The sequence below is a fragment of the Echeneis naucrates genome, chromosome 8, assembly GCF_900963305.1.
Source record: "Echeneis naucrates chromosome 8, fEcheNa1.1, whole genome shotgun sequence".
In the NCBI taxonomy this organism is placed as follows: domain Eukaryota; kingdom Metazoa; phylum Chordata; class Actinopteri; order Carangiformes; family Echeneidae; genus Echeneis; species Echeneis naucrates.
Window position 1 is genome coordinate 15,398,224 of NC_042518.1, and position 18,195 is coordinate 15,416,418.

The 18,195-nt window shown below is 43.7% G+C and overlaps 1 protein-coding gene across 1 annotated transcript in view; it reads left to right on the forward strand.

Moving 5' to 3' along the window:
- Positions 1-7,727: 7,727 nt before the first annotated feature.
- Positions 7,728-18,195, forward strand: part of pkn1b (protein kinase N1b) — a 28,723-nt gene continuing 18,255 nt past the window's right edge. Inside the window, exons 1-2 of the mRNA XM_029508487.1 lie at positions 7,728-7,983; positions 8,065-8,219. Coding sequence (XP_029364347.1) covers positions 8,145-8,219 — 75 coding nt within the window. The 5' untranslated portion in view covers positions 7,728-7,983; positions 8,065-8,144. The remainder of the gene's footprint in view (positions 7,984-8,064; positions 8,220-18,195) is intronic.

The following is an 18,195-nucleotide window of genomic DNA, read 5'->3' on the forward strand; positions in this document are numbered from 1 at the left end:
ATTGTATAATGTTGTATCTAAAATGGAATTTTGGTAGAAATCAAAGAGATTAATCCACATGGTGTCCCAGTGCCCTGTTCTCCAGCATGCCTGTGCCTTCATGACAGTGTCAGATTCAACACTAGTAAAGTAACATCACAGCAAAACTGCTTGGGAGGTGAGACACTGTCAAAAGTGCCGTTTGGAATATTGTAAACAAACAAATATTCATCCTCCAAAAAAAAAACATTCTCAAAGCAAAATGATGCCCAACAGACTTTTGGGCATCATGTAAACTAGCAGCTCAAGGAGGGATACAATAGTAAAACTGTTGCTCCACAGCACTTTCAGTGGTCAAAACCCTCACAAGGTTCCCTTAACAGCAGACAAACAGGAGATGCACCATACACCTTACTCTCCTTCTTCAGGATTTCTATGCAGACACCCAAACAAGGTGAAACCTACTCAGATCCACCTGCATCTTCCCAAATGTCCCACTCACACATTCCGCACACAGAGATGATGAAACATCTCTCTGTACAAACCACAGGAATGAATCTGAATGCTGAAGATCAAGAAGACAAAACACTTTCCACCCTTTCATTCCTCTGACCTGCCTGCTCCTATTTTATAAAAGCCCTGACATGGAAACTCTTCCACCACACACACATCCCTGCACCTGTTATATCTCCAAATAGTTCATGTATTTTTGAGACTGTGCAACCCCTTTTTCATATTTGTGTTTTGGGGATGCATCCAATATGACTTGATGATCATGAAGTTTATCAACTATCACACACTATCATATTTTCATGAACGTTGTGTAGTCGACCCTGTTTGATGTTTTTGTCAGTTTTACTCCCTGTTTGTTCATTTGTGTCTTCAGTCACCTGTCGTCTGAGTCATGCTGTGCGTTTATGCCTGCTGTCTTGATAACTGATGTATTCCAAGAGGACAGAGCAGGAGTGTTTGTTTCTCTTTACTGTGGCTCATCTTATGAAATCAAATACAGTAAAACATGATTATATTAAAGGAAATGCAACCTGAGAGAGAAAACTAACTACCTTATGATGTATTTCTCCGTTCTGGTTTGGTGGTACAATATACAACGTAGTACTCCTGTGTCCTGGATGTCACTTTCTTTTGAGAACCCCTTTCCTTTTGCGTCACACCTTGGCCCTCTTGTCAGATCTCTCCTGAACCCTCTTTCTGGCCCCTGTTGTTGTTCCATCATTCTGTTTGATGCATGCATCTCTAATGGATGCACCAAGTGATCTCGACTGTCTCACAGGAGATGAGAAGAGAGATGAGGTGGACAGAGACTGCGCTCTACAAACACACTTGCAGGAAGACAACCAGAACCAGAACCACACTTCCACCAATCGTGTCGCCAATGGCCACTACTTGGCAATGGTCCCGGGCAACAGGAGACCCATTGATCCAACTCTTGCAGCGCATTTTGCCAAGATTGCACCCCCTCCTGCTTTGGAGACCGACACTGATGGTCGGGTTGGTGGGGAACAGTTGAGGAGGCTGGAGCAACATCAGCAGAAGCTGAGAGAGATGCAGCATCGTCAAGAACAGGAGAAGCAGAAGAGGCAGTGGCTGGAGGAGGAGCGGCTGAGGCTGGAGCAGCAGAAGCAGCTGGAGAAGCAGCGCAGAGAGCTCCTCCAGCTGCAGCTTCAGCAGCAGCAGCAGGAGCACAGGCAGCGCAGGCAGGTTCTACAGTGGCAGCTGGAGCTGGAGCAGCAGTACCGCATGCAGCAGAAACATATCCAGCAGCAACAACAGCTGAGGAGGAGCCCAACTGGAGTCATGATCTCACCGTCCTCTGGGCTCTGCACCATCTATGAAGCCATGGAAACCAGCGACGAGGAGGACGAGGCCAGAGGACAGAACAGAAACAGGCAGGGGGGAGGGAGGAGGGTGACGTCCCCTCACGGAGGCACACAGGGTTTCTACAGGCATCTTCGCCCGATGCCGCCACAGGACCTGGAATGGAACAAAAAGGTGGATATGGTGCAGCAGCTCATCAACCAGACCTTGATGCTGTCTGGAGATGACAGCTGCCCCCCTCTCCTCCTCCTCCCTGTTGGAACAGGGGGCACCCTAAGCCCCTTGGAGAGCAGCATGTGGCCCAGCATGCTGCCACAGTTCAGCCCTCCAGCTGCCACAGTCACCTCCGTCAGCAGCTACTCCCCAGACAGCCAGGGCAGCTCCACTCCTGGAGACTGGACTGTGGTGGAGGTGGAGACCCAGCACTAATCTACAGGTCCACCAATCAAAGGAAGAGCTCAAATATACTCATTTGCTTTCTGTGTTGATACCACACAGGTGTGTACATTAAGTATGAGGCTTTGAGTTTTTAGCTTAGCTTAGCATAAAGATTGGAAATGGGAAAAAAGATGTCAAAAGCAAGTAACACTTTGACACACAAACTCTTATTTGTTTAGTTGAGCACATAACTATTACATTTACATTTAAGAAGCCTGACACCATGTGTTTGGTTGTGACAGCTGGAGGTGCTGCTTCATACCTGCAGCCAACTGTTGTTACGTGACCTCTCTTTATGCTAAGCTAGCAGACAGAGCAGATCGGATCTTCACAAAAAGCTCCCAAAAAGGAAGCAAATAATCATTCGCCCCAAAAAGGTGATCTTTCTTGAACCAGCGACGTACACTTTGCTGATATCGCTGGCAGGTTTATATTTCCATTTAAACGCTATAAAAACATATCATGCTGCAGCATAAATGCTGTCATATCTGAAGCCATAGATGGATTAAGGATGAAAGTGATCTCTTCATTCAGGTCACATGGACTCGTCTCAGATTGGTCACAAGTATGACTATCACACAAACTTGACTTCCAGTTAATTTCAGATCAACACTGTCATTATTTGAACTGTACACTGCAGATACACTGTGTCATTGATTACTGTCTCGCAGGCATGCGCACTGTAACCTCGCATTAGAGCATGTTTCCTTACAAAGGGCACTTAATAGCACTTAGTAACACTCCTCCACTGTCTTACTCTGAAATGCACTGTAGCTGATATCGAAACACTGTTGTCTGGGGCAGCGCTCCCCTTCTCTCTCTCTTTTATATGTCAAAAGCACACACTGAGACCAGGTATTGGTCACCCTCTCATACGGGGGGCTTGAGCTATGACAAATTGCACTAGTTTTTCTTCTATTCTTTGTTTGGGAAGGCGTGTTCATAAAGGTAAGTGGCATTACTGTTCATGTATTTACACATTCGTGCACTCATGAACCCAAAATCCTGATGGTAGACTGGGTGAAAGAATATCTAAAAACCTGCTGCGTGTGTGGTCTGATAAAGCCTGTGGGACAATTATGCTGTGATATAAGCCCTTCCCTCTCCCTCCTCACTCCCTGACATCACCCAGTCAGTAAATGTTACTGTGACTTCCCTGGACAGCCAGGTTTTTATGGACTTAATAGAGCCATCAGTGTTGGAGGAAGAGGAGGGGGGTCGTGAAGGAGAAGAAGGCCTTCCTTGTTCCACAGAAAATGGAGGGAGCACAGAGGGGGAGGATACTAGGGTGCTGGTTGAGGTGGAGAGGGTGGGGGTGTAGTTGTTCTCTCACATTCCAGAGTTGGAACCTCATTTCCTGGGTCGGCTACCATTCAGGGAGTCTCCGAGGTTACCAATGATGTCACTGGATGGAGAGAAAGGAAGATGTCTGAGATGAGACAATGTGGCACTCTGGAAAGGCAGCTGGTGGGGGGGCTGGGCTGGGCTGGGGTGGGCGTAAAGGTGGAGGGCAGAGGGGTTTAGTCTAGCACAAATACCCAGCTATTACCTAATTCTAAATATCTGTCCACTTTAATATCCGACTGTTAAGAGTTTTTGCACTTTGCCCATGTATTTTACTGTGTGTTGTGATTTGTGCCGCGTATGTTTGATACTCACAACAGGACCATTTAAATGCATATACAACATATCAGGATGTTTTATATAAATAACTGTGACTTTAAAATGTCTAGTGTGGAGGCACCTGGGAGTTTCTCTTTGTGTCTGTAAAAGGTAGGTGAGGTCTGTCTGTGCTCATGGAGATTAAAAAAAAAAAAAAAAAAAATCCAAAACAAAACAAGACTGCCACCTATTGGCTGCATGAGAGACACACTTCCTTCCACAATATCTGTATGTATGCTTTACAGGAAATCATTTCATCTTTGTTTTCTATGAGATATATTTGATCACCCTTTACTTCTCTGCAGTGCTACTCGTCAAATGAATATTGAAAATATGATCTTGAACAGTAGCATATGCTTTTGTAAATCATTTATAATGAAGCTACACAGTGCACGTTCAATGAAATCATATTTGTGTAAAGGCAGTTGTTGCTATATTATCATATTGCAGAGTTTCTTCTGGTGTATCAAGAAGTAGAAGCTAACATGACTAACAATTATCATGCATGCAATTATGAGCAGAGCCATATGTGAACCTATAAGTCCCCAGTGCCTGTTCATTTTCCTTTGCAGTGATTCTTTTATGTACCTTTCAATTTATTTGCATATGATATGATGAACATGTGATATAAGTGTTTACCTTATGAAAACATTAATATTTGTTTTGGAAATGTTTGCCATCATCTTTTGTATTGCAGCAACTTTTGTTGTAGCGTTGTTGTGCCAGTTGTCAAATGACTCAGTCACTACACTCTTTATGAAATAAAATCGTTGTAAGCGCGTGTAGAAGTGTGTGAGACTTCTAATGTTGTAATGAGTAGGGTTTGAGCGTTGTTATTTACGAAACAATGATAACGAGGTTCAGCGCTGTGGGGGTTGCATGTTCTCCCTGTTGCTATGTGGATTCTCTCCTGATACTCCTCACACAGTCCAAACACATGCAGGTTGAGGTTAATTGATGACTCTAACTTGCCTGCAAGTGTGAATGTGAATAGTTGTTTGTCTTGACATGTAAGCCCTGTGATGGACTGGTGACCTGTCCAGGGGGAATGCTGCCCTCGCCCATTGTAAACTGGGATTGACTCCAGTCCCCCCCATGACCCTGACTAATAAGCGGCATAGATAATGGATGAATGGACGGATGACAAAGAGCTACACAGGAGAAGAGTAGCGACTACAAGACTGATGTCAGATATGCAGAGTCAGTGATGTAGAAATTATGACAATTCAGGGGACTCACTTCATACACACACTACTAGTCAAAAGTTGGGACATACTTTCCTGTTCATTTGAATGAGAAAGTGTGTCCAAACTTTTCACTGGTGGTGTACAAATATACATACATTTTCTACACTAACTCACACAAATAAACACACAACCAGAAAATAAAAACAAAACAAAAAAAACAACAACAGATTTTCTTGCTGTTGGTAAAAATGTTTCTGTAAAGTTACACTAATGATGGGAGTTAGTTTTGAATGTATGGAGGGAAACTGGAGCTACACACACAGTGAACTGTGGCCTTCACTCTGAGGGATGTGTCGAGTACATGGTAATTAGAAACGCCCCTCCTATGGTGATGTGGCTCAGATGTTGAGCAGCTCAGGTGATGCTCTGTGTTCTCTGAGTGCCTGTACTGGTAATAACTCCAGCAACACCTGACCTGTCCTCCCGATTCACCTCTGAGTGCAGTCAGCAGTTACAGTTTTCAGCCTAACTCTCAGGAGTAAATGATCATTTATTTGACCTCTGTCAGTTCAACCTGTGCGGTGAAACATTTATTTAGATATCATTTTGAAGCACTTTTCAAATGCATCGTATGCTTGGTCACGTTGTCACATGACAACATGTCCTATGCACTACTTAACAGGAGAATCCTTCTTTTATGCTTCATTACACTGCACTACATGAATCTCTCAGCCATAGTTGTAGTTACTGTTTGGATTAAGATATTACAAAGAAAGCAACTGATCGTTTTCTAAAATAAAAGAATTCTTAGAAGACAATTATCTTTGCAACCTTTCTAACTCTGAAAAATTACCATTTGAGGCTCAAACAGGCAAAACAACTTTCCTACTCTACCTTGAAATGAAAAATCTTCTGATCCATAGATTAGGAGCCATCATATTTAACTACCTGAGTATAAAATAATTAATAGCTCAATCTTGAGCAGTTGCAACTATAAAAATCACAGTTACCATAGTTTTACATTTGATAGCATTTGTGGGCTACATTTGATTTTCATATATTTAGATTAATTTGTAAGTATTTTTCATCATGAAAAGAACCCAAATTGATCTTCTGTTGAAACATACTTATTTTATTGTACATTACTGAGTCTGTTGCATATCATTTACCTCTAATGCAAACTGAATTTAAGGTAGCAGGTGATAGCTCCGACAGCAGTAGTGTCTTCCTCGTAGGGTCAAAGGTAAAAAAAAAAAAAAATCCCACATGTCCTGTTGCGGTTCATTCGGTAGATAAGGAAAATCTGATTTGCAGATGGTATAATAAACTATGCGCAACATCAGAGAAGAAAACAACACAAATTCCATTAAGCTTAATCAAATAATAGTGCAAAAGTGTTAGAGCAGGGCATCTACAAGCTGCTCCTGGATCACAGTACTATTCAAATTAGGCAAAAGTCAGTTTTACTTTATTTCATTGACAGTGTAATGAATAAATATAAGTGGGAGAGTCAGTGCGTTTCCTGGGTCTGCGTGTGTTTCCGTGGGAGAATCCACAGTGCTCACATTGTTGCTCCATGGCAAGTACTTCTTGGGGGCAATAAGACTTTCATTCACCCCTCTGCTGTAGTGATGTGCAGTGTGGGCTGGTTTCCTCTCTGTGTCGCTGACGGCAGATGACGCTGCAGAAGTGAACAAATGCAAGATGCTGATAAATGTTGTGACAGAGGTTTATCTGTCATTAGTAAGCCCCAGAGCTCATCCTGCTGGAGTGCAGTTTAACACAACACCCTACCATCTGGCAACTTAAAGGGCTGCTCCGTCAGTATCACCTACAGATCACTATATCTCAGGGGCCCCCTGTGTCTTCATCTGGCTATGCTCTTTGGCGTATGCATATTTATTTATTAATAATGTTTAGTTTGATCCTAACGCCTAAAGGCATTTTAAAGCATAGGTGCTACCAGGGTAAGCTGCACGGTAAAATATATGCCCACAAATTAGCATCACTGAGGCGAACACACCTGCTAGCTGTGAGATCAACAGGTCTCAGGCTGAAGCAGGAGGGCGCTCTGCCGCAGAGCCGAGCTGCCGCACAGGAAGCGCTGTGCCGCCGTCAAAATAAAAGCGTCCTTCAACACAAAAGCACGCTTTCCCGCAAAACACCCCGAGAAATGAAGCACACCAAAAAGAAAGACACTGGATGTCTGCAGCTGCTCCTGCAGGTCATCTTACCGGAATATTAACATGTCGGTGCAGTTTCAAGAGGTAGGCTTAGCTGTTAGATTGCTCTGTTTGCACATTAGCACGTTTTTACGGTTAAATGTTAGTCAAGTATATTCCACACACCACATGTAAGGGGTTGTGTTGTAATTTAATATCCCACATCCTGCTGAGCAGCTAATGGCTGGCTTAAAGTTAAGCGTTCAATTCATGTTAACTGAAGTCACAGAACAAAACTGTGGTTTGTGTTCACACATCGACCTACATATGAAACCCGTGTGCCAACTATATCAGCTAAAGGCCCACGTTGGACAACTTGTGCACCGATGGAGGTTTTACGCTGAATGCTCGAACCGGAAGCGTCCTGTGTGCTTGAGCCGCCTTCACGCCGGCTCCCCCTCCTCCCCGGCGGCATCACTCACCGGCTCTCAGCGTTCCGCAGAGCCGAGCAGAAGCGCACCGCCGCGGGGGGAAGGTGGCTTCAGTTTCCCCCCGATAAGCAGGGCAGAGTGCGGCGGTGAATCCTGCCGGGTCTCGGGTTTCCCCACCGAGGATGAAGACAGCCTGCAGCGGCGGGAGTCTCCGTCTCACAACTACAGGACACGCTGCGCTGCGTGATGCAGATCGGAGTCCAAGAGTTGACATCCTGCCTTCGGGAGGTGATGGTCCACCTGCTCCGTGATGTCCACACACGTCACGATGTTCAGACTCCGTCAAACTGCGCCTTCTTTGTTTTTCAGGAGATCCGTGCGTGTGTCTGACCACCGGAGGACTTCAGCCGAAATGTCTGCAATGATCGGACGGCTGTAAAGTGAGACATATGAACAGAAGTCACCTGGAGTCGACGTCTAACTGGCTACCTGTGAGACACACGATGGCTAACAACGAGCTGCAAGTGAGTTTCCCAACTTTTTTCACTCCGATGCTCATAAGCTGCTGTGTCCATGTTTATGATGTGACCTAGGACGTGTTTGTGCAAAGATGCAATCAGGCGGAAGATCTGGAGACTCTTGTTGATTTCTGTGGTGATGGGAGGGGGATTTACATGATGGAGATCTTGTTTTGGATGTCTGCTGAGGGAATTTGAACTTTAAAGGGCTATTCCAGCAGGAATGAGCATTTGCAAAAGAGAGATGAAAAAAGGATAGTCCAAATTGAGGCTGCATAGACTAAGATGGTCCCCAGTATCGGTCAACTTCCAAAATGCTGTGTGCTTTCATAGAACACAATAGCTTTCATGAAATAGTTTTTGAATGGTAGGTGCCAAATGTTGAACACAGATCTCTTAGAATTCACTGCATCCAAAGCTGCGCTCGTATGAAACAGACAGATACAGCCTCATGCTTCTGACTTGTGGGGGTTTATGTCATTATATCAACTGCAACTAATGTAATTAATCTTAAAAACTGACAACTGAAGTAGTTTTTCCTTTCCTGAGCCAATTTTTGGTAATTCATTGCTAAGCACATTAAAGGTTTTAAAGGTGCATTATTTTCATCTTAACTGCAAATAGTTTGTTGACTTGGAGACAAATCAGAGACTGGCCATCATCTCCCAAAACCCCCCTACGCCACGAATGCAGCTGACACTCGAGCCAGGGTTATCTTGTAGTCAGAGACATCACAGATGTCACAGAAGACAGTGTCCTACTGACACTAACAGCAAATGTTCACATTGGATGGCTACAACCTGAGCATCAAAAAGTTGCAGATTCATTTCCTCTACCTCCCAACTAGAGTAAACTGCTCTTCCACAAAAGACAGAAATAGGAAAATTATACTTCACAAGTGAAATCATCACTAACAGCCACAGTTTCCTCGATGCCTTTGATAAAGAATAGATTTCCAATGATTTTCCACCTGTGATGCAGTGGTTGCCCTCAGGTAGTCAGGGGTGAGTCATGCAAGGTGTTGTGGTCCAATAACCTCAGTTCAGCTTAGCTCGCACAAAGATTCAGTGCATCACTTGTTGGTCAGTGACCACTGCTGCACAGGACACGCGCACTGGACGTTGCTCTTTATTTTGTTGATTTTTGGTCACTTCAGCTTGATAAAGATTTACACACCTGGGATAGAAATGTGTGATTGATCTGTGATGTATATTCCGACCACAAACTGCCCATATTTCTATCTTCAGCTTGTGTGAGCTGACCCGCTTCCCTACAGCTCATTCATCTAAATCTTTCACACAAACAATTTGACATTGTGCAACTTGTTGTGAGTGAAAACCAGCAACCTTCTTGACATTTAGCATTTTCCCTGAACAGGGAAGGTCCCTGCACTGTTTCTTGGAAAGCTGTGTGGGATATGAGGGCATGGGGATAGACAGAAAGAACTCGTATGTGTCACAGGGCACCATCATGTCCTGCACTGCATCTATGGTTCTGTCACAGAATCACAAAGACGTCTTCTGCAATTAGACAAAAGGAAATGGACTAATGGAATTATAATATCTGAAAAGATTTTGGATAACTTGACCCCTTTGTTGAGTTAATAATAATCTTCCCTGTTGTCTTATAAATTTTAAATAATCAACCCCTGCCTAGCACTAATGTTTACAAAAATATGTACTTTTTGGTGATGACATGCTGCGACACGATTCACATAATGCTGCAAAGCTGTGGAATAGTTGCTGCTGTATTGTGGCTGCTTGATACTGACACTGTCCTCTATTTGAAGAGCCAGTATTGTTACATCAAACCTGTTTGTATACAGATCACTAAACAGCTTTTTGTTATTTATTTTTCCAGCCATCCTTACACAGGACAAATGACTGTAGTTTAGGCTGAGAAACAAACAACAATCATTCCATCATTACCTGTAAATAAGAGCGGCACGTTTAAAAGGAGACCCCTGCGTGTAGTGTCGCGTCCAGGGGACTTGGAAGGTACGCGCTGACGTCAGAATGATGAGAACAGAAGACGCCATCCAGCTGGTGCGGAGCTCAAAAAGTCTTCCTTCTTGCAGTGAAGGCATCATCAGGGTTGTTTTCCCACACTTGCGCACTGCCACACATTCCCATCCAAGTCACAGAAGACACGGTGTTCGCCCAAGCTTGTACACTGAGTCACATACAGTGCAATTAATTGTAAACATGTTTATGCCCTCGTAGCTCTGTTTATCAACCCCCCCATGAGTGTCTGAGCTGTACACGAACAATTGCTGCCTGGAGTGACAAATTCAGCTTCCTTCTGTGGCAATGACGAGGGTTCAGTCATCATTACTGCAGGCCTGCAGACAGGCGGTGAGCGAGGGCTGATTGAGATCAAGGGGCCGTGTTGGTAATGATGATAGGCTGAACCTGTCAAAGTGGACCGAGGCACAGCGGTGTGGTGATTGAGCTTACATCCTTTTATTTTTATTGAGTGGCTCATCAAGGCTGTATTGTTGCCAACACTCATCCTTTTAGAATTCAGAATTGGCAGGCTCACTAAAGAAAACAATTGAATAAAAACCTGTCATTGTTTTCTCTTTCTCCAGCCCCCCCCCCCACTCTGTTAAAAACAAGTTATCTGCACAGATCGAGGCCATCAGTGGAAAGGTAGATGAACTGTTGGTGCTTCTCTGAACTTTTCGCCACTGCTCCTCCTGCTGACTCTCTCACATTGTCTATTATCGGTCCTTTCCCTCCTTCAGGTGGCTTTAAGGAATGTAAATTAAGCGTCCTGCTGAGTACATGAGCTCTGCTCTGAGCTGATAACCTACACTTTGAGGTAGCTCACTCATGAATTCTTTATTTCTACTGGTTTCCTGTCGTTATCATCTGAAAGGGTTCTGCAAGTCAGAGGAACTGGTGCTTGTTCCCTCTGTGGCCGCTCCAGACGACTTTTTTATTGATCATCTGTGAGAGTGGAAGCAACTTGGTGCATTCCTCTAATAGCATCTGAAGACTTTTGAGCGTGCTCATCTGGAAGCCTACTTGCCGAGATCTGTGTATGGTCTCACACATGTTACAATGCACACTGATGTCTAGCACCGCCATCAAAATAATGTGTGCTGTGTCTCCAGCTGCCACTGCCATGGATAATAGGATTAGGAGACTGTAGACTTGACTGTGTCTCTGACCTCTTATGAGGGAGCATTAGTGCCCTCAGCCTCACACGCACACATGTAACCCCCCAACAACCAGTCCCCTCCCGCTTGAATCCAGGATGTCTGCAGAAATCTCTCTCCCCCCCAGATACCAGTAGACAAACACGTAACTGCTGAATTAGAGCTTCATCACACTAATGGGACATCTTAATAGTGTTCATTAATAAAACCAGCGAGTGTGTCTGACCCTAAAATCGCTCTGCAATCAGGCTGCAGTCAGACATTCCCAGTTAGTGCCGGGGAGGAAAGCTGATGTCCCAAATACTGATGCAGAAAAGAAAGTCTAAAAATTTTGATATATCCTTTCAATTGATTAAGCCCAGCTTCTTGTGTTTCTGCGCCAGTCATTTCCATTCACCGGTCCAGCCTAACCACCAGCTGTTGTTTTTTTATGTGCCCATCACCCAACAGGCTTTCAGAGGATTACTTATTATCACTGATACCAAGCCAGAGAAGGCAAATACTACAGTAAATAGGGAAACAGGTAAAGAGCAGACAAACTACTATTTACTTGTGTCCAACTCCATTTAGGCTTTTTCCAAGCTGGTTGTGTGAGCGTTTTAGGGCTTTAAGGGATTGTTGGTATTACAGGATTAAAAAATGTGTTGCTAAGGAGGACAAGTTAGAGACGGTGTTATGTTGAAGAAAAAACATATTGTAAATTAAGTTCTGAGTTGATAATTTGTCTGTATGACTTGGGGATAGCAAGGCCATAAAGGAAAGGAGCCCTTTAGGAGCCACGTGTTGTCCTGAGAAACAAGCATTGACTGGTTACTTAAGTAGTTTTGTAATGCAAATGGGCACTGTGGCTCAGCAGTGCTTGTGAAACGGGTTACTCTCTGGTTCTTAGCCTGGGTTTTTCACTGAAAGGGTTTAGAAGAAGCTCTGTACTGAATCAGCAGAAAAGAGTAGAGGTAGAGGCTGATCGATACATATAAAATAAAATGTTGTATTTTTGTAGAGATTTTTCTCAGGGATGCACCAACACATCGGCCAAACATCAGTATCAGCCGCTATTCCCTTGATGACAAACATCAGCCTATTAAAATGGAATTTGACATTCTCTGATGTCTTGGGCATTTGTGATCAGGCTCAGGATGTCACAGCAATGCTGGCAACTAAGGATGCAACCCTAACCATAACCCTGCCGACCAACATTGGCCCACTAGCAAATAAGATAGAACCTGCGAGTGTTCGTGTTGTTGTCAAATGACAATCACTGCCACTTGTTCCCAACAAGACACCCCATTTGGTGGCAGAGGAAACAAATAGCCCATGAAAGCACGGGCTGCACAGCCCCCTAAATTTATCAGTTGCTACAGAAGTGTATTTCAGTGAACGAATCAACCAATGAATGGTTGAATAATAAGAGGAAATAAAGACGGAATTCATTGCAATCTTGCAGACTGAGCAAAGGCCTACTAAATGAAATTGCTGACTCTATAAATGCTGGGTTTTGTTGTTCTTTCTTTTTCATACTGGATTTTGGCAACAAGATTTTAAAAGGCTATGGTAAGAGAAAAAGGCTGAGTATGAGCCACAGTTTTTGAAGGGAGTAGAATTTGCACATCTAATTTGAATATTGTGGCATCACTGGGTGGTGGCAACCCTTCTGTAGCTTTTAGTAAATACTGGTGTGTTTTTTAAAATCTTATACACATAATGAATGAACCGGAAAAGAGTGAAGGATGCACTGTTGCTATCACCATCATGACCGGTCGTCATCTTCTAAAGGCAGATATTCTCCTTCAGAATCTCAATCCAGGACTTCATTAGGACTCGATGTTTCTTTCACCATTTCGTGTATTTTCGCTTCAATTTACTCAGATACAATGAATGGAATTGTTTCGGCATCAGTGCATGCAAACTAGCTTCGGGAATGTCTTCTCCAACACTTTGAAAAGGAACCCAATTTTGCGACTTTGGCTCTCAGAGTTGTTATTAAGCTCAATAGCTTTTTCTCCTCCTCAAGCTTGATGATAGCACGGATGCTAGAAGGGAACTATGGCATAGCACAGAGAGCTGTGAAGAATTCGCCTGTTAGCAGTTAACTCACCAGGTAGGCTAGCTCACCCTGTGCACATTTTTCATTTTCAACTCTCCTGCTACACTGTGTGATGTGATCAAGCCAAAGATGGTGCAAATAGTAACTGGTTACTTGGTAGTTTGTCTCAAACATTTTAATCTTCGGTGGCAGAGTTGTCTACAAAAATAGCAATGGTGACACAAACTGTTTGAGTATAAGCTGAGGCAAAGAGTAACAGTGGAGCCTGGGCTGCGTGACGTGATTGTGGTTTGACCTGAGGCATTTGAGATGATTTATCCCGCCCCTGCACAGAGGTCATGTGATAGCTGAGCAAGAGTGGTGTTGGGTTTAAAGGGAGCACGGACCTGAGACTTCATGTGAGCAGCAGTTTGTTTGGCTGTGATGCTGCCCTCAACAGTGGACTGTCTGTTATGTCAGCCCAGAGGCAAAAAAAAAAAAAAAAAAGCTGAGACAGCTATTATTACCTGCCTGAGAGGGGGTGACAGAGGTAGTAGCAGGGTAGCCCAACAACAAGTCTACCCTGCACAATGTAACCCAAACTGCAGCCATTGTTCCTATTTAAGTCACAAAGGCTGAACTGCTGGAATTGAGAGATACCGAGACACAAATGGCAGCCAGGTGCCATTGTGAGTTTGTCTTTTTAACCCACTGTCAACAATGCATGAGAGAATAAGAGGGTTGTAACTGGAGGAGCATAAATAGTCTAATGAATAGCATCTACGGAGGGAAAGTCCAGACATGAGGCAGAAAAGAGTTGCAGTGCAGAGATGTATGACTGGACGATTTGCAGGTAAGCCACAACTGTCTATAGGCTGCTGTGACCTTTAAGCATGTTGCCTTCACTAATGGAGTCTGGTTTTCATTAGCCATTATGCTGTAGTTAAAATAATGCAAATCTGTAAACATTTGTGCCGCTTGTATTACTTTCCTCCTCATGCCCTGTGTTTTAGTGCCAAGCTATCGTAATCAACAGCATCAGTAAAGAGGGATAATCATCTGCATTATGGAATGGACCTCTTATCCTCCTTAGCCCTTCTGTTATAATAATTTTTAATCTGCTTTCCATGTCCATTACCGTCGTGCCTGCTCAGCCATTCCATTACATTGCAGGCCTCTCAGCAGACATCATGGCCCCGCCACACAGCACTGCGCTCTGTGCCTCACACTTAAGCTGGTAACAACCAAATGTGAAAACACTGGGCATCAAACATTTAAGGACTTTGCAAGACTACAGTCATCTCCATTCAGGTGTCTGTCTCATCACAGGTCACACTGCAGGATCACATTCTGATTGGCTCGGTTTCTAGTCAGAAGTCCTCAGACAACTTTAGTGCAACATACTTTATTCTTTTTTCATTGTGTCCTTCCCTATTTGTCAATGTACGCTTTTAATGATTTTTTTTTTTTGTCTTAGCATTGGTCAGTGTATTCTCCTACAGGTTTGTGTTTGTATGCATCTGTATTTCCGATAGAAAGGTGGGGGGCATGCCAGAGGTCGGCTTGTCTGAGTCCCTGCTGTTTTCTGCTGTCCAACTTCCTGCACAACCAACCTTGACGGCTCTGCATCTTTTTAGGCCACGGGTCCTGGCCATCCGCAGCTGTGCTGTCATTGCACCTAACCATTGGGTCAAAATGGCCCGAACATGTTTGCTCCACAAGCAGGTATCCAGCCATCCAGGGGAGCCGACTCATTGTTCATTTACTGTGAAGGGTGCCAGTTTTCCAGATACGTTCGAGTGGTAGGACACCCAGGTGTACATCAATCTGGGCTAACAAAGTTATCATCCCCAAGAGGAAGCTGGAAAAAAAAATGCTTGTCGGAAGTTGGATGGAAACATAAAATCTAGGGGTTGATAGTGGTGAGTGTAAAGCCATGAAGCCTCCAAGTAATACCCTTATCCAGGTCAACGTAGTTTGCTGCCTTTTTTATATTCAGGTTGTGTTCACTGGAGCATTCATAGAGCACTGGATAATGTCTGTTGGGCCCATTTCCTCTGAGCTGGTCAGTGGCTTCCCTTGATTGCTGTTCTCTAAAACACCATCAGTCTGTAAATTTTTTTTATTTAATTTTTTTTAAACATCTGGCTTCACTGTCCTTCACCTGTCCCCTTTGCTCAGGCCTCTGTTACATGCATGACAGAAGCTGATTAAGTATTTGGACGGCAGAGCTTTTCTCTTTGGGGGTTTATGCAGCCTTATTCCTCAGGAGCCTGCACAGAGCCGCTGTTTGTTGCTGCAGCATTCACAATGGACAAAGCTGGGAACACAAACACATACGCGTTTACTGAAGTCTCTTGAGAAGATCGACCCCCCTCACAAAGATCCCATTCATGCTAATCTGCTCCTCCCCAGCTGTGGATCGGACACTGCTCAAATACACACGCGCGCACACAAGCGCGCACTCACACTGCCTCAGATGCAGCCAGGCAGACAGATGTGCGCTGACACATACATGGAAACTCTTTCTCACTCAACCTTCATCACGCTCTTCATCCTGTTTACTCAGACTGACAGAATCGTCTGCTCTCATGCATGTGATCATCAAGCTGTAGTCGTACATAAGATATACATATATATCATGATGCACTGTGAAACCGCAAAAGTAGATTAAGCAGCATAATTTCCCTTGGAATATAAAGGATTTTTAGGGATTAACGGGAAACGCACATGGTCCAAGGTACACACAGTGAGCCGTTAACTCATTGATAGAAGGCCAGAGTTGAATTTGTAATACAACCAGATTTCAAATGGAAATTTGGACATGGTGAGTTAGTGATTTTGTTTACATTTGTTGCTTGTCCTTTCGAAGGACACCTCATAGTTTCACACATTGTTGCTTGTCAGGGAAAGAAAGAAATATAATAGGTGCTGGTATGGAGATTTGTTACCTTCAGATTGTGCGAGGTTTATGCTATCACTGTTTCAGGCCTCGCAGTAAGATAAATGGTTGGAGGCCATGTATTATAAAATATGAAAGTGGTATCAATCCCTTCAATCAATATTATCTTGTATGGTTTTTAGTCGGGGCAGCATGGCAGTGTAGTGGTTAGCACTGTCGCCCTTCTGGTTCGATTCCCGGCCTGGGGCATGTTCTCCCCGTGTCCGTGTGGGTTTCCTCCCAGTGTTTATCCTTCTCTGTTTGTTGGTCCTGTGATGGACTGGTGACCCCGCCCTCACCCAGAGTGAGCTGGGATAGGCTCCAGCACCCCCCACAACCCAGAAACAGAAATGCGGTAGGGGATGGATGGTTTTTAGTCAGAATATGGTGCTATTTAAATTTGTCAATCAGCGCAAAATGGAAAATACCATGAATTGCCAAATTATTTTTGTGACTGAAAATTTTATTGATGCATGCTGCCCTGCAGCCAAACTGCACCCACTTCCTCACATAAGAGTGTACTCTGAGAAAATGTCCTGAAGTTAACTCTGCTGCTGTATGCTGTGTTGGCAGAATGAGGATTTTTCCTGTTAGTGCTTACAACATCCGCATGACACTGTCTTAGACTGCTGTTTTATTTATAATGAACAGTTGTACTATATTAGTCCTGTGTGTGTGTGTGTGTGTGAGTGAATGTTAATGTGTCTGGTTGTTCCAGGCTTTCCTCCATGTGCATTATGTATGTTTTTTATTTGATATCCATCACTTTATCTTATTTACTAACAGTGTGTGTGTGCCACTCATTGCTCTCCTAGGAGGAATAACACTAAAGAACTCTCCCCAACCCCCCATTACTGAAATCCCGTCCACGAAGTGCCGAAGCGCTTTGTGCAAACATTGGGATGTGAGGAAAATTTAAACTTGTTTCTTTTCCAAAGTTTTGTCTTGTATAGAAGCTGTGGTTCGGTCTGTAGTGTACACATGAACGCACACGCACCCAATCATAGTAACAAACGGCCCCATGATGAGAAGTTCTTTCTCTTTTCCTCTCTCTTTCTGTCTTTGCTTGTCCTTTCACTTCCTGTCATATTTTCCTTTCCTCCACCTCTCCCAATAATCCACAGTCTTTTTCTACTCTCCTGAGGTTGCAACTTCCCCAGCTTGTTTAAAATGGTCAAAATTCTGCTTGCAGTCTCCACTAATAAATGAATCTTACAGCATTTTCAAGGTGTTACAAGGTGAATAGGTAAAAAATAAACACATCCACACAGCAGCTCACACCATGAACGTGTGTAATCCACTTCTTCCTGTCACTAAACATTTTCATCAACAATAACTCCCTGGAAACCTCAATCCCCTACTCCACTACAATTTAAATTTACTAAGTGATGATTATTTGTAGCAACATTTTATGAACAATTAGGTTAATAGTCCACTCCAAAAGCCATCATTATTATTATTGCTAAGTGGGGAACAATTTGGAAGGTCAGACTTTGGCCTGGCAGCTGGAGCATTCCACCACTGTCTCTACTACAACAAAGTGGACTCAACCTCTATTTATAGGCAGGGAAAGATGAGCTGATGGGCCATTAAAAGTTAATCAGAAGGATGGCTCTCTGTCACCAAACAGCAGCACCAGACAGTACCAGCGTGTGTGGCGGGATCATGCTTGACAGATTGGTGGCAGTAAGATGAAGAAAAGCAGGAGTGAAAGAAAAGGGGCAACTGTGTAAAATATGAAAATACAAGCAGGGGCAGGTGGCAGCTTCTGCAGAGTTAAAGAAAGGTGTGAGATTAGAAATCAATCAACATGAGAAATATTTTTTCTCATTTTCCTCAACAGCATATTTTCACC